This window comes from Rattus norvegicus, chromosome 14 (genome assembly GCF_036323735.1).
Source record: "Rattus norvegicus strain BN/NHsdMcwi chromosome 14, GRCr8, whole genome shotgun sequence".
Taxonomy (NCBI): Eukaryota; Metazoa; Chordata; class Mammalia; order Rodentia; family Muridae; genus Rattus; species Rattus norvegicus.
Genome location: NC_086032.1, coordinates 71,377,012 through 71,393,954, shown reverse-complemented (window position 1 = coordinate 71,393,954; position 16,943 = coordinate 71,377,012). Strand labels below are relative to the sequence as shown.

The window sequence follows — 16,943 nt, the reverse complement described above, 5'->3', positions numbered from 1 at the left end:
GTCTTGAATCCAATCATGGGGGTAAATTCCCTCATGATCCCAGCTCCGTTTAGAGATTCCATCAACCAAACACACTGCAATAGAGAATTGCGCTTAATGTGAGCATTGGCGGGGCACACAGTATCCAACCACAGCACTCCTTTATAAGGCTGTTGAGGTAAAGACAACCCACATTCAGTTTCTCCCTCACTTGCCCTCTCTACCTCTTTCCTGCCTTTCCACTTTCCTCTTCTTTCTCCCTCTCCAATTCCTCCTTCTCTTCCTCACTCTTGGCAAGTTATCTCCATATATATGTATATATATACATATATATAGTGTATTTTTGAATATAACTAAGTCACTAACATTTTTTGAAATTGAAATTACATATACTTAATGTGTACAGTGTAACGTTTGGATATAAATAGACAAAGTGAACCGATTGTGATAGTTGAGCTATTAACTATGGACATCTTAAGGTATCATCTTAAGGTGATCTTTCTTTCCCCTTCATAGCCAATGAGGATCTATTTGCCTACTAAGCCATTTGTGCATCTCCTCTCTCACTGCCTTAGTCTAGCACACGAACACCCTCTCCTTCCTGCTGGGAATGCTATAATGGTTTACTGGTCACTCTTTACTCTTCTAGGTCAGTCTCTATCTGATACCATAGAGTTTTTCTTAGAGTGAAAATGTGATTATATCTATCTCCCTCTAAAACCCAACAATCTCTCTTTTGCCCCGAGGTTCATGGTCTAAAGATATGACCTCCATGTTTCAAATGCCTCTTCTCCTCATTCCCCTCTCCATCCCTTTTCTGACAAAAACTCATCATGACTCTTGGCCTCTGCACATTACATCTGCATTAAGTGCTCTTCTCTTTAGAGTCTGTCTGAAGACAATGACTCTTCTTCAAAATCAAATTTCAACCTGAATTATTTTCTGGTCATAGTGCACAACCAAAGTTAATCTGTCTATGATTATTTCACTTCACTATATCACATGTCCTGTGAGGCAGGGCTCCCACCTTATTCAACCCTTTATCTCCAGAATCTAGCCCTCAGTGAATGCTTATATATTAAGGCAGATAACCTTGAGAACAGTGTCATAGAAACCATGTATCAACTCTCTATACATTATATCACACTAAGGGCTGAGCCTGTTTTGATAGGGTTGGCTAGAAAGAGCATGAGACCACCTGAGCCCCCAAATTTATGGAGGTTGAGAAGGAAACTCTCCACAAGAGAGAATTGCCAGGAGTCGGAGGACTATCCGGGGAAAGTGTCTTCTTCCCGAAAAGGCCTGGCCTTCTCTCTAAGTGTTCCTGGACTCCAGGAGAGTGGCAGGGGCCAGTGCCTTTAGGGTGGACATTTGTTGCCATTTCCCAGAATGGTGAGTCAAAACCCATCACAGTGTTCCTGTCTGAGATCTGGACAGGGAGGTAAGGAGTTGGAAGGAATTCAGGGGACACTTAGTTAAATTGGGTTGAGCTGTGTCCATTCTCCGGCCTCTGTCTTGGCACAGATGCTGTTGGAAATCACTCCCACTGGGACTGGACAGCCAAGAACGGAGCCCAAAAGTACATTTCCTTTTCCACTTAACTATTTTCTATAAACAATGTGTTTTAGATATGAACTATGACTCTTGCCCACATTGGAGTGAAAATTGTCCCAACAACCCTGTTGCTGTGTTCTGGAATGTGATTTCCCAAAAGGTAAGTCCCAAATAGTTAAATTCTAGAGTTTTGACTGAAGATACTGTTCCAGTCGATGATTGGCTAATTTTCAGCCTTTTGGGGTTATACAGGTCATTTTAGCTGTGAAAGTGTGAAAGGAAAAAACATGCCAGAAGATTTTCCCACACAACTTTAGAACACCCATGAAGGCTTTGGGAGCTCAGGGAAATAATCCCTGTACCCAAGGAGGGTATAACACTCATTGGCTGCATCTACCAGGATACTAGGCTTGGCTTAGTCCTAGGACCCAGGTATTGATTTATTTTCTAGAACAGTCTTAATAATCTGCATCTGTAGACCACTTAATATGTGTCCAAACTCTTTGCAGGAGTTAAGAGCTCTATCCTCACAATTACCATATGAAACTCCACCAATATCATGACTACTTTTAAAAATCTTTTTAAAAGCTTACTTACCTTTATTTTACACGCATTGGTGTTTTTGCCTGCACATATACCTATATGAGAGGGTCAGATCTTGGAGTTACAAACGTATGTGAGCTGCCATATAGGTACTGGGATTTGAACCTGGGACCTCTGGAAGATCTGTCAGTACCCTTAACTGCTGAACCATCTCTCCAGCCCCAATGAGCAATTTTCTTAGACGTTCTGATTACAGTTTCCTCATTTCACCTTTATTATTTATTTATTTATTTATTTATTTATTTTTATTTTTTCTCATTTCACCTTTATCAAATGGAAATCAACATATACCTATTCTAGATAGCTATTGCTGCATTTAAATAAAATACCACTATTTTGTTAAGTAATGGAACCCACCCATGTAACAAGGGTTTGTTGAACACTTACTGCATGTTTTAAAAACTCAAAGCTACTGTATAGTTTTGTTTGCTTGCTTTTACAGAGAATGTGCTCCATTTATGCTATCACTTTTGGCTATGTTTTACAGCCACGTCGTCTCTGAAATCCTCTACGGCAGTTCATGTTTTATATAAACTAAGTACTTTTTGTACCCCATCTCGGCCTTTGGTACTAAGAGTTCCATGGTGAGGGTGATTGACGGCACCCTGGCTTCTGAGACACTGTGCACCCGCACCTTGATCTTTTCTAGGATCTCTTTGGTGAAGACAAATGAACTAGTGCCTCTCTTTGACAACAAGGAGAGTTCTTCTTGTAGGTTTGAATCCATAGAGACAACTTGCTGCTCAGTCATGTGACCTTGAGGTCAATGAAGTCAATGTTTACCTTGTGTCAGAGAACTCGTGCGAATTCTCCTTTGTAGGGTCCAGGACTCTTCTGAGTCAATGTTTAATGATCAATCATAAAGATTAGATCTAGGTCCGTCTATGGCTACACAGGCAGCACTGAAATTCATAATGCAGCTCCAAATCCATCCATAGTGTAGAAGCCACCCAAAGAATAAATAAAGTCCAGGCTCCCCAACAAAGTACATGGTCATCTATGAACTGATTATTCATACTGCAATTTTCCCCACAAGTTACTGTTCTCCAAAACCACGGGCCCCTTCTAGTCACAACTTCACCACTGGAGTCTCGCCTACTCTTTGGAACATTGGTTCTGTCCCATATATGATACTTTCTTGTTATTTCCTAGTCTCTAGTACAGAGTATCTTCTTTCTCCTGCCATTGTTTCAATCCCTTGAATTTTACTGAGTAAAATCTACCCTGTGCCATGCACTAGGTATAAATCACTGAAAGTTCTAGAAGCATGTGGGAATCCAAACTCTTTGTTCTCACAAAGCTCTTCATACTGATGGCTAAATCTGTTCAACCCGCCTTTACAATGAAATGTCATTAGGTAATGTGCACAGGTGTCGTGGAAGGAGACCCAAGTCCCAGAAGTCTGTCTCCAAAGGAAGCTGGACAATACTCCAATACCCTGTACACATAGTGTCCTCGAGTGCTTAGCGGACCTCCCAGCTGAGAGTTGGTTGCATGAAGAAATGAAACCATGTTCATTTATTCAAGCATCCCCATTTGTGCCCTTTCAGAACCTCAGGATCACTGCCTCTTACCTGGGCTTCCCTTTCTACAGTGCTCCATCTCCCTAACCCCTAAAGTGTCTACCTTGCTTCTGTTAAGTAAGATGTAGCATCTACTGTAGTACATGACACTAAATAGTGTCACACAGACTGCCATGGCTGCATCAAGAATTCATACTATTGGATAGATTCACCATTCTCATACTAGAAATATGGAGACAATTTATTCTCTCCATCTCTAGGTAATACCAAGTACTCTCTGGATGGAAGAACTGGAGAATCATTTTTTTCCTCTTCCTTTTCCTCCTCCTCTTCCTCCTCCTCCTCTTCCTCTCTTCCTTTCTTACTCTTCTTCTTGGTTTTGGTTTGGTTTTTGACATGGTTTCTCCATATAGCATTGGTTGTCCTGGACCTCACTTTGTAGACCAGGCTGACCTCAAACTAACAGAGATGCATCCACTTGCCTTTGCCTCCCAAGTGCTGAGATCAAAGGTATGCGTTACCACCTGACCTGGCTGATGGACTTCTTTTTTAAGTTTGCAGAAGATGCCTGTGGTGTGGTCCAAGTGATGCTCAATGGGTCCCTCAGTGAGCCATTTTACAGAAACAGGTACTTATTTCCTTTTTTTTCAAAAGGGTTAATTCTCACAGTTATCATAGCCTCCTGTTGGACATAGCATTTCTAGAAAGGATGTTCTTTCCATGTTTCAGATTAGTCCTGAAGAGCTGAGCTTTTAAAAGGGCTTATGTAGGCTCTTCTTTCTGGGTCAATGTTTTCTCTGGTTCATCTAAGATTCTCCAAAGTTCCTAAAGACTATTGCAGGTTTCCAGTTACTGCCCTTGACTTTTTGAGGCCTCACATAATTTTCTCAGCTTTCTTCCCCGCTGCATTCTGTGCTGTCACTTCACCGATACGGTCTATCCTGCCTCCACCCTTCTCCCTGTTTGCATCCTCACCATTCAGGAGTAATGGCTTTCTTCTCTGTGAAGAGAGGGAATCCCACATCAGCAGTAGAGGGATCACTGGGTCATCAGAAACCATGCTAGGCTCTGATCTTCCTCCTCTTCTGGCAGCGTTGCTAGCAAAGCTCTATAGTGGTTCAATGGTGAGGATACCAGAGGTCCTTACACATACTGTATGTGACCTTGGGCAGGCATCTAGCCTCTGTGAGTCCCTGTTTACATAAGTGATATGCTGAAGATGCTATAGAGATAGACTAAGATACAGTGTGAGCAGTGCTGTGCTCCATGCCTATTGAAGACTCCCCGGTACATATTAGCTATGTTTTTTTTCATTTAACCCTCAAGGCTGAGTTGGCTCACACTCAAGCTTTCTTTCTCTGGCCTCGTTCTCATCTTAGTTTCTGTAGTGATAACAGTCTTGTTCTCTAATCTTTCTCTGATGAGCATCCTTCTAAAAATAAGAACACATATTAATTTTTCTCCTGGCTCTGTAGGTACCCTCAGTTAATTGTTCCTTTCTTCTGTTTTAGTATTTAATATTACACAGCCACATTAACCCTTTTGTCATCTTCTGACCCTCTTTTTCTGTGGGCTTTGGGTGAAAGTGCTAGTGTTCAGAACCTCACCATCTACTATTTGAGATCCAAGTCCTTGCCTCAGGAGGGGTAGCTGTCCAAACTAACAAGAAAGAATCTAGGAAGATGTTGTTGAATGGAAATCCTCTGTTTCTAACCAGCACTCTGATAATGCTACTTTTTGAATAGCAAGTTTTTATTAATGTATCCATCAGCATCAGTGTATAGTGAAAAGGTCCTTTCTTGAAAAATCTAGTAACCAAGAGTCATTCTGAAGGAGGAAGAGTGGGAACCAAGGTCGGTTGCGCTCAATGGTGTCCAGCAGGCTGAACTGTAACAGGAGGTATGGATGCCCTACACTTCGGCTTGAGGTCGGTGATGTTATTTATCTCTTCTGTTTTAGCACCTTTGGAAGTGTGGAAGTCTTTAATTTGGACCCAAATAAGGTTCATAAACTACAGGCCTGGGTAATGCATGACATTAAAGGAACTTCCAGGTATGTTACTTCTTGGTAGCAGAGTGATAGTCTATGAATCAGTCTGCAGAAGGACCCCCAGGTCATAGGAGCACACTGGGAACAGACTGGCTTAGCAAATGGATGGAGCTTACACACTTAGTGCTCCTTGTACTCTCTTAATTCTGTCTCCACAAAGGACAGTGACTGCTTCATACCTTTGCTCCTGCTGACCAGAGAAGCCCCAGAGGCGGTTGTCTGCCTCGCCTCTACTCAGTGCTGCTTCAAGAGGAAGTAAGAGATTCAGAGTGTATGAAAGATCTCATTATTTAAATTTTATTTTCTCTCCTAGTAATGCATGTTCGAGCCCCTCCATAAATGAGCTGAAGTCGATTGTGAACAAAAGGAATATGATATTTGCCTGCCAGGATAACTACCGGTAATTAATTTTGTGGAAACAAAAGAGCTGTGTGAACTGAGAGGGCTTTAGGGATCTTCTCAGGCCTTGGCCGGTTAATGGAAAATTTACCATTAACCTATGGGCAGGCATATTGTCTTTAAAGTCACCTTTAACTTTAAAATGTCAGGACCCCATCATAGTTTTTAATTAGTTGTAGCTAATGATACAGGCAGGGACATCTCCCTCTCCAGAGAAGCACTTTTCGAGCTTTTCCTATGAGGAATAGCTTCTGCCAAGACTAAAGGAAAGAGAAAAGTCTTTGTGGCATATGTACAAGCTGAAGAGATGGGATATTTTTCAGTCTCTTCATGTCATGTACCACATCTCAAAGACAGACTTAAAAAATGGATCAATCATTTCCCAGATGATCCAAATTTCCCACCAATCAGCCGTCTGTTCTTTGGGAGTTAAACACACACACACATACACACACACACACACACACACACACACACACACACACACATACAACTATCAACATGCAGCAGTTAGATGCAAAAACAAAAGAGCAACTATAAGAGAAACCCTGTAGACAGTTGAATAGGCTAAATCACTCTAAGATATTTTCTATGGAGATGCACAGGAAGAAGGTTGAGGAATGTAGATCCTGTGGTTTTGTTAGCTCACGTTTATGAAAATGACAGTCTTTTAAATTTACCAGTTAGATACTTACCTAAAGCGTGCTTTGTGTAGAGGGAGCATGGTTCTCTAACAGTGGCCCCCAAACCTCTTGAGAAAGGTCCCTGAGATCTTTGCTGTCTCATGCTTTCACCCAGAAGTCACCAGGGAGCTTCTGATCCGAGGAAAGAAGAATTCTCAGGAAGGAACTGTGTTTGGTCCCAGTGGCCATATCTGCTGTCTTCTGATCATCAGCTGTCATATACTTGTGACACATTTGAGCCAGTTGTTTGGTTTTACCTCCACATATTACCATTGTACACCCTCCTTGGTATTTATTTCTATGGTCTTATAAGTGAACCTCAACTAACTTGGGACATGCTTTCAAGTCATTTACTCCTGGGTTAGACCTTTCTCAGTGTTGTCTCTGAGCTCAGACATGTGTGGATGCTCAGAGGTTAATCTTTGGTTGCCACGGAGGGTCTTCTTTCATTGATGAGTTAGACTATAGGTACATCATTTGATCTCTTTCCTCTTAAAAATTTTGTCACATTTATATTTATTTATTTACTGTATGTGTATAAATGTTCACATGTATGCACATACAGTAGCCTCCATGTGGACATCAAAGGACTACTTATAGGAGTCAGTGCTTTATTCGACCTCATGAACTCTGGGGATCAAACTCTCAGGTCACTGGGCATAGCAGTGAGCACCTTTACACCGTGACCCATCTTGCCAGTCCTCACACTGACCCTAACTTCTTTTCTTGCCTCTCTCCCACAGACCTGTAAGATTTCTTCAGTGTGTGAAGAATCCTGAGCATCCATCATGTAGACTTAATGTGTGAAGGACTTGGATCTCAGAATCCCCACACACACTCCGCAGCACGCAATGAGGTGAAAGATTCAGAAGCAACACTGTCGGGAAAGCAGCAGTTGTCAGGGAGAGGTCTCTACTACAATGCTAACATCAGAGATGGAAGAGCTTCCCAATACATTATGACAGAACGACACGATCAGCTCAGTGCGTCCTGTGTACTACCAGTAATAGTCAAGAAAAGTCACTCCATAAACCAGAGTTAAGGTTCTATATTGTTATTTCAATGTGGTGCTTTTATATTGTTTATATTTTGCTAGCATCCTTTTTTCCTCTCTTTTAATGAGGTCTCTCTTTCTCTCTTAATGAGGCTGAGAATCAGACCTGAGAACTTGCACACATGGTGGATAAGCCTATATACCACTGAGCTAACTCCTCAGCATGGCTGGATTTTTATTGAAAAATGCCAATCCAACTTCCCATTGGACAAAGAAAATCAAACATCAAGTTTATCGAAATGAATAACCTTATTTTTTTATGTTTTTGCATTCTCCCCACAAATATTCAAATGGTAAACATGAGGTCATAGGGTCATTATAGAGAAGGTGCTCTGTGGAAACTACCCACATGCCCTGTGCTTTAGTCGATTTTTAACCCATCCAACATGTCCTTGTTAACTTTGAGTTTTATTGGGGGGGATTGGGGGGGGTTAACGTGAGAAAATGGAGTTTAGAGAGATAATTTATTTTCCTAAAGTCACATTCTTAGGATCATGGTTACATCTGAAATTAAATCAGTTCTGTCAAAGTCAACAACATAAGTTTTTTTTTTTCTTTTCTGAGCTTTTATTGCCAAATTGATAGTAGCCTGTGTTATCGTCTAGCAATAGACTCTGCAATGTGATCTTTATGGGTGATTTCGAAACTAATTACTTGCACTCTCTTTCTCTTCTTCCTCATTCTTGGTGCCTTCTGTAGGTAGTCAGGAGTTAGCTTACATTTGTTGCTGATATCGGCAATTTATGTTTTTTATCCTTTTTTTCTTACATCTGTCTTGCTCGGAGTCACTAATTTGGTTGTTATTTTGTTGTTGTTGGTTGTCTTTTTCAAAGCTCCACTCTTTACCCTTCCTCATTTATTTATTTAATTGAGCTTTTGTCTATTTTTAGAAACATAGAAATTTCTTCTGTCTTCAATATCTCCATTTAGCTTTTTTGAGGCAAATGTTTAGACCATTGCTATTTCAGCCTGTTCTCTTTTTTCTTTTTTATAGGATATTTTATGTATTTACATTTCAAATGTTATCCCCTTTCCCAGTTCCCCCGCCCTGATTCTATGAGGATACTTCCCCTTCCACCCACCCATTCCCACCTCACCACCCTGACATTCATTCCCCTACACTGGGAAAATGAGCCTTCACAGGACCAAGGGCTTCTCCTCCTATTGATGCCTGACAAAGCCATCCTCTGCTACATATGTGACTGGAGCTATGGGTCCCTCCATGTATACTCCTTAGTTGGTGGTTTGGACCCTGAGTACTCTGGTGGGTTTGTTTGGTTGATATTGCTGTTCTTCCTATGGGGTTGCAAACCACTTCAGCTCCTTCAGTTCTTTCTCTATCTCCTCCATTTAGGTCCCTGTGCTCAGTCCGATGTTTCTCACTAGTTTCCCCCTGGGCCCTGCTTTTGCTGTAACACTGAATTTCTGTATGCCTTTCCTGCTTACTTACGATTCAGTTCAAAATAATTCCTGATTTTATTGTTATTTAGAAATGTGATATTTACTTTTCAACAACTAAAGAATGTTTTCTTTTTTTAAATGTCTTTAGTGGGTATCAATAAACTAAATTGAAACAGCACCAAAGAATTTGCTTGGTTTATTGAAAATAGCATAAATGTTGGAGCCAGGTGCTTCTGTGTTCATGTTTTGACACCATTTTGTGGTTTTGAATAATATATATGTTCTCTAAACTTTCTAAAAACTACTAAAAGGCATTATCTTGCTCCCTTACAGTATGTTGAGAGCTGGGAGATGGTTCAGTCCATTACATGCTTACTTTGTAAGTATAAGAGCTCGGATTCAATTCCCCAAAACCATGTAAAGGCTAGGAAGCAGAAGCAGGTGAATCTCCGAGTTTGAAGCCATACTGGTCCAAGACAACCAGGGTCACATAGAAAGATGCTATCTCCACCCTACACACACCTCAAATAAAACATTAAAAACCAAAAACTAGGCTAGTGCTGTACAGTTGCAATCTCAGGAATGAAGAAGGAAAGATGGTTTCCCATTGCCTTTCTCACCACCAGCCTCACTGGTAAGCTCCAGGTCTCAGAGAGGCTTTCTCAAAAATCAAGGTAGAAGGGATCTAACAAGTGATAGCTGAATATGTTCTGTAGCCTTCTTATGCTTGTGCACACATATGAACCTGCATATACACACATGCTCCTCCCCCTCTCTTCCTCCCTCCATCTCTCCCTCCCTCCTTCCCTCCCTCTCTCCCTCCTCCCCCCCTCAAATATGGTGTTAGACTGTATGATAAAAATTGTTAACTTGTCACAAAGCCTTGACAAGTTGGGGGTTGATTTAGTTAGAATATATATGCAAAAACTAGGTGGGTGGTACACCACTGGTTTCTCAGTAATAGAGAAGCAGAGAAAAATTTCCCACTATATATATATATATATATTGTTGATATATATATATATATATATACATATATATATATATATATATATATCAACAGAAGGTCCAAGAATCCAGTAGTTGTTCAGTCCATGAGGCTGGATATCTCAGCTGGTCTTCAGTATACGCCAGAATCCCAAAGAAGTAGGCTCTAATGTCAAGGAAAAATGGACTTGCTAACAAGAGGGAGATCAAGCAAACAAAGAGAAAACAAGCTTCCTTCTTTGATGTTCTTTACATAGGCTGCCAACAGAAGGAATAGCCAGATTAAGGTGGATCTTCCCACCTCAATGATCCAGATTAGAAGAGGGTCTTCTAACTTGAAATTATACAGTAAAATAATAATAATAATAATAATAATAATAATAATAATAATAATAATCCCCTCACAGATGTGCCCAGCTGTAGTAAAATTATAAAAATGGGTTGTTTTTTTCCCCCACTAGATCTAGCACCACATTGCCCCAAGATTTCTGGTAGATATCTTGCCCAAAATATACATCCCAATTCCGTGGCGGCCCAGTGTTTCTGCCGCCACTCTCCCAAAGTCAAATCACCACAAGAAAGAACACACAACGCAATAACCTCTGACCCAATTGATAAGATATAATTGCCCACCTAAACATACAAAGCCCTGTACACATCCATCCCTTAATAATATTCATAACAACCTGTAAATGTGCAGAGAGGAATCTTAACGTCAGCCTCCATGTTCTGTCCGCGGCTATTCTCTCCTCTCTCCAGTCTCCCCCTCCTTTCCATTCCAGTCTCTCCTCTTCCCTCAAACTTTTCTCCTGCCCATCCTTCCTTCTGGTCCAATGACAGGCCTCGTTCTATCTTGTATCTGCCTCACCTGTATGACATCATCCCACACCCAGCCCTTTAGATCTTAATTCCAGATGTAGTCAAGTTGACAACCAAGAATATGCATCCATTACTCTGTGTCATCCTCTGGTTTAAAACCCTGTTCTTTTAAAAGCCCTAGTGGCTATAGCCATAGTGGACACACAGTGAATAGGTCTCACTGGCATTTGGACCACTTATGTATCCTTATTGAGAATTTACATCTTGGCTTGACAACCCAGTCCTGACAGGGATTCAGATTTGCCCCAGATTTCAAGTAGCTTCCCCTATAAAATGTCCTCAGACGAATGCCAGCACTGAACTGAGAATAGGACCCCCGTTGAAGGAATCAGAGAAAGAACTGGAAGAGCTTGAAGGGGCTCGAGACCCCATATGAACAACAATGCCAAGCAACCAGAGCTTCCAGGGACTAAGCCACTACCTAAAGACTATACATGGACTGACCCTGGACTCTAACCTCATAGGTAGCAATGAATATCCTAGTAAGAGCACCAGTGGAAGGGGAAGCCCTGGGTCCTGCTAAGACTGAACCCCCAGTGAACTAGATTGTTGGGGGGAGGGCGGCAATGGGGGGAGGATGGGGAGGGGAACACCCATAAAGAAGGGGAGGGGGAGGGATTAGGGGGATGTTTGCCCGGAAACCGGGAAAGGGAATAATACTCGAAATGTATATAAGAAATACTCAAGTTAATTAAAAAAAAAAGTACATTGTTAAAAAAAAATGTCCTCAGAACCAGATTCCTGCTGGTCCAGCCTGCAACCTGGAGCTTTTGCACAAGACTTCCTCCCTTACTATGAAGGCTGTTTGCTAGATTCAGGATTTACTAATGTCCTTGCTCCAGAACATCTTCTGGAGGTGGCTGCTGTGTCAGAAACTCCTGGGCCTTCACATCCCCTTCCAAGATGAAGTGAACAGAGTAGAAATCAATGTGTACCTAAGGTAGAAATCAACTTATAAGCTGCAACCAGGAACACTCCTCTGAGGTCAAGCTTTCGGTCAGTAGAGATCTCGGAGGAGGCAAATCACAAGGTTTTCAGTTTCACATGATGCTGAAATGGACCCTCAGGAGCCATCTTCGCCTGCCTGCATCTCCCTTTATCACAGTGGTTCTCATCCTTCTTAATATTGTGACCCTTCAATACAGTTCCTCATGTCGTGGTGAACCCCCAACCATAAAATCATTTCATTGCTACATCATAACAATAATCATGCTACTGTTTTGAATTTTAATGTAAATATCTGATATGCAGGATATCTGATATGTAACTCCCCAAAAGACCATAACCCATAGGTTGAGAACTGCTACATTATCACCATAGCACACTATCCCGAACCTTTTCTCTCTCTGGTTCTGACTTTGAGCATTTACACCATTGGCCCTGCTGCCATTTCCAGCCCTGAGTACTTGATGGCCTATGTGTGTAGTAGGTAGTCCATGTGCCTCACCTTCCATGACTGATGCATTACTGTTTGCTCATAGACTTTCTGTGCCTGCTCTCCACACTCCACTTTCCTGTACAAGCTTCTCTCGTCACCCCATGGAAGAGTATTCCATGTTCTTCCATTGCCTGAAAACAGCCCAACTCAAGTCTGCACGTCCTCGGAGGCAAAAGACAGCACTGCCAACACAGATTTCCGTCCCCAGTGGCCTGTTTCTTCCTAAAACAAATTCCCATGTTTATAATGTGTGTGTGTAGGGTAGAAAGGTGGCTCAGCCATTAAAGGCTAGGCCCACAACCAAAAAATATAACTTGTGTGTCTTGAGAAGACTCTGCTTGGCTGACTGTTAAATGCTAGGAAGAACTTTGTTTTGCTTTTGAGTAATAGTCTTTGGAAATCCGGGTTGTAACTAATCTGATGCATCAAGAGGACTTTTGAATAGAGAAGAAAGGTGATCCTACACTCAGGAGTCTCCTCCTGTGTACGGCCAGAAGAAACGGACCATAGATGTCCCTCTCATCGCTTACTCTTTCCTGGATTTTGGACAGTCTTGCTCTGTACCCCAGGTAGGTCTTCAACTCATCGCAACCCTCTGCCTCAGCCTCTTGAGTGATGGGGTTACAAGCATGTACAACCCAGCTTTCTTTCCTCTTTGGGATCTGCACCACCCTCCCAGTTTCCACCATAATTTGTCTCCCTCCAAAGAGAACTGAATTTAAAGGCCCTGTGAGTAGTCCAGTGGTTTGTGGCGTGAGACAACTGAGCCAACGCACGAGGAAGATGGAAATTTGTTAACTTCCGGCAATTTGCCTATGCCTGTACATTCTTCCCGAAGCAGTGCAGTTTATCAAAATGTTGCGCGTGGTAAGCTGGAACATCAATGGGATCCGGAGACCCCTGCAAGGTCTGGGATGCGAGGTAACCAGCAACTGTCCCACAGCCTTGAGACATATTTTAAGGGAACTGGATGCCGATATAGTCTGTCTCCAGGAGACCAAAGTGAGCAGAGATGCGCTGACAGAGCCCCTGGCTGTTGTTGAGGGCTATAACTCCTATTTCAGCTTCAGCCGCAGCCGGAGTGGCTATTCTGGTGTAGCTACTTTCTGTAAGGACAGTGTTACACCAGTGGCTGCTGAAGAAGGCCTGAGTGGTCAGTTTGCCACCCTGAGTGGGCATGTCGGTTGCTATGGAAACATGAACGAGTTCACCCAAGAGCAACTCCGGGCTCTGGATAGCGAGGGCCGGGCTCTCCTTACACAGCACAAGATCTGTACACAGGAAGGGAAGGAGAAGCCTTTGACCCTGATCAATGTGTACTGCCCGCATGCCAGTCCTGGGAACCATGAGCGGCTGACCTTTAAGATGCGTTTCTATCGCCTGCTGCAGATCCGAGCAGAAGCACTCCTGGCAGCCGGAAGTCATGTGATAATCCTGGGGGACATAAATACAGCCCACCATCCCATTGACCACTGTAATGCTGGCAATCTGGAGTGCTTTGAAGAAGACCTGGGACGTAGATGGATGGATGGCTTGCTCAGTAACCTGGAATACCCGGCTGGGTCCCATATAGGGCCTTTCATGGATAGCTACCGCTATTTCTATCCAAAACAGGAGAGGGCCTTCACCTGCTGGTCAATGATCAGTGGGGCACGCAGTCTCAACTATGGTACCCGACTTGACTACATCCTAGGAAACAGGGATCTAATTATAGACACTTTACAAGATGCCTTTCTGCTCCCCGAGGTGATGGGCTCTGACCACTGCCCTGTGGGAGCTGTCTTGAATGTGTCCTGTGTGCCAGCGAAACAGTGTCCAGCTCTGTGCACCCGTTTCCTTCCCGAGTTTGCAGGTACCCAGCTCAAGATTCTTGGCTTCCTGGTCCCTTGTGAACAAGAACCTATGTGCGGGCAGTCAGTCCTGCAGTCCAGCAAACAAATCCAACCACAGAAACAAAGAAAATCTCAAGCCCATAGGCATTCATCCAGGCCTCGAAAGCCTGGTTCCAGAAGACCCCAGAAAAACCTGAGGAGCTATTTTCAGCCTTCTGTTAGCCTTTCCCAGACTTCTCCTGCTGTGGAACTGCCTCAGCTGCCTCTAGTGGGCACTCTCGTAACTCCAACAACTCTGGAAGGGGATGTGATAGCCACAGGGACCGATAAGCAGGTCAAGGTTTCTGAGGTCAGAGATGAGGAGGAGGCACAGGCCTCATTCTGGAAGTCCGTGCTGAGTGGGCCATCACCAATGCCCCTCTGTGGAGGCCACAGGGAGCCGTGTGTGATGCGGATCGTGAAAAAACCAGGACCTAATCTGGGTCGCCATTTCTACACATGTGCCAAGCCACAAGGTCCTCCAAATGATCTCTCATCAAGCTGCAACTTCTTCCTGTGGAGCAAGCCCAGATGAAGCAACTGAGGCCTAGTGATGTCTAGCCTGGTCACCCTACACAGTCTGATGCCAGGTCTCTACTTCCTAAGTTGCCTTTTCCCTTGAGACTTCTTTTCTTCTGCTTCCTCTTCCCTTTCCCTGCCCTAGCTTCCCCTGAGTCATTCTCCTCACAGCTCCCTTTCTTCCTCTTTGTCCACACAGGAGCAAGCTGCTCAGGAAGGTGTAATTTGAAACCCCTGATGCCTGGAATGGGCAATGTATTTGTTCATAAGCAAAGTCTGTGTCTTTGTTTCAGTGTTTAAAAAGTCTTTTCTAAATGCTATTTGGATGTTATGGATTCTGCAGGACGGCAAGAAACAGATTTGGGAATCACTCCGGCAAAAATAACATCTCCAGGTACTCCACTGACTGGTGAGGTGAAAGAGTCTTTCGTTACTTCTAGATAATAGGCCATCTTTTATGCTAAACAGTCATGGCTATTTCTGGGAATAGAATTTGCAGAAGTGAATGGATGGCAGGTGATGGGTGGATCCTGATGCTTGCTTGCTATATCATTCTCAAATTCACTGCACAGGTCTGCCTGATATGAAGACCTGATATAAACAACTGCTTAGAGCAGGATCTGGTTCCCTCATTTTAAAAATGGGAGTCACAGTAGTTTGCACTGTCATGGTCAGCTTTAACTGTCAACTTGACACAGCCTATAGTATGTGATCTATACATACACATAAAGTATAGTACAGTCATATGAGAGAAAGGAGAGCCTCAGTTGAGGAGCTTCCTAAATCGAATTGGCCTGTGGGTTTATCTGTGGGGATTGTCTTGATTGATAATTAACGTAGGAGGGTCTACCCCACTGTGGACAGCACTATTCCCTAGCCAGGTAGTCCTAAACTACATTTTAAAAAAAGTAGTGTTCTCTGTGTTTCCTGCCACACTTCTTTGCCTATGAAGTGATTTCCTTGGTTGAAGGTAATGCTGTATGGAATAGCAAGCAAACCAGCCTTCAAGTCCCTGCCTTCAGCTCCTGCCTGGACTTCCCTCAGTGATGGGCTGTAGCCTGGAGTTACAAGCTAAAATGCTCATCTCTTTCCCCTAAGTTGTCTTTGGTCAGAGTATTTTACCACAACAACAAGACAGAGACTAGAACACCTACCTGTTACATTGTTTTGAGGATTTTGTAGGAAGAAATGAAATGTAAAATTCTTATAAAACTGTTCAACATCTGCAAAAACTCTACCAATGCTGGTTTTTAGAAGGGTGTTGTGTTTGTTCTGGAAAAAATCCTTGACAAGCTTGGATTAGAAGCTGAAACCTTAGGACTTTGAGGGGTGAGGTAGCAGTTAAAAGAATGACTGGCTCTCTTACCTACCAGAAGGACCAACTACAACCTTTCGCTAGCTTTGAATCAACTTAAGTGGCTAATATTTCCCCATCTAAAGTAAAAAAGTCCAGATACCATCTGAGAACAGAGTTGGCTCTATTTCAAGTGAGATCTCCTCCAAATCCTGTGACCAAGACAAAGATGGGACTCCCCAGCCCCATGTCTAAGACCCTGAGATCTGTTATTTTCATTCCTTAAGCCAATGCATTTAGCAGCCTTTGTATTGCCAACCCAATTCCTGCTCTCCAGAATGTGGCTGACCACACTGGCATTAAAGGTCACGTCAGCAGCTCACCTTGATAGAATGAGAAATCCTTGAGTGTCAAGAAGGGTAAGAGACCAGTGGTGACAACTGAGCGAAGCCCAGGGTCTTCCCCTCCCTCTCCTGCCATATTTTCCTCTTCCTTAATCATCTCACTTCACTAATGCTTCTTCCCATTATTTTCCCTCAGCACACCGTGCTCTCTGCCTGACATTCTCGTCTGTAAATATCACTGGTCAAATAAGGCCAGGTTTGGATTCCATTCCTCCTGTATTACATGACCTTGGTCAATGTACTTGGCTTCTCTGGATTTTGGCTTCCTTAAGCAGAACATGATGTACATTGAGAGCCATAAGAACT

The 16,943-nt window shown here is 42.9% G+C and overlaps 2 protein-coding genes across 4 annotated transcripts in view; both read left to right on the top strand.

Moving 5' to 3' along the window:
- Cd38 (CD38 molecule) overlaps positions 1-9,423 on the top strand; it is a 40,263-nt gene extending 30,840 nt beyond the window's left edge. The window contains exons 4-8 of one of the 3 annotated variants that reach the window (XM_006251072.5): positions 1,608-1,693; positions 4,214-4,287; positions 5,493-5,558; positions 6,022-6,108; positions 7,534-9,423. In XM_006251072.5, the coding sequence (XP_006251134.1) occupies positions 1,608-1,693; positions 4,214-4,287; positions 5,493-5,558; positions 6,022-6,108; positions 7,534-7,597 (377 nt within the window). In that variant the 3' untranslated portion in view covers positions 7,598-9,423. Of the gene's footprint in view, positions 1-1,607; positions 1,694-4,213; positions 4,288-5,471; positions 5,559-5,618; positions 5,712-6,021; positions 6,109-7,533 lie in introns of those variants that run through there. The other 2 variants (NM_013127.2, XM_063272880.1) reach the window with 2 other exon arrangements.
- Positions 9,424-13,346: 3,923 nt separating this feature from the next.
- On the top strand, positions 13,347-15,233 carry Apex2l1 (APEX nuclease (apurinic/apyrimidinic endonuclease) 2-like 1). The gene has a single exon (NM_001277396.2). The coding sequence runs from the start codon at positions 13,405-13,407 to the stop codon at positions 14,953-14,955; it is 1,551 nt and encodes a 516-aa protein (NP_001264325.1). The 5' UTR covers positions 13,347-13,404; the 3' UTR covers positions 14,956-15,233.
- Positions 15,234-16,943: the final 1,710 nt, after the last annotated feature.

Bases quoted from the DNA above. Each gene is read 5' to 3' on its own strand.
- Apex2l1 (NM_001277396.2), top strand. From the start codon at position 13,405: ATGTTGCGCGTGGTAAGCTGGAACATCAATGGGATCCGGAGACCCCTG.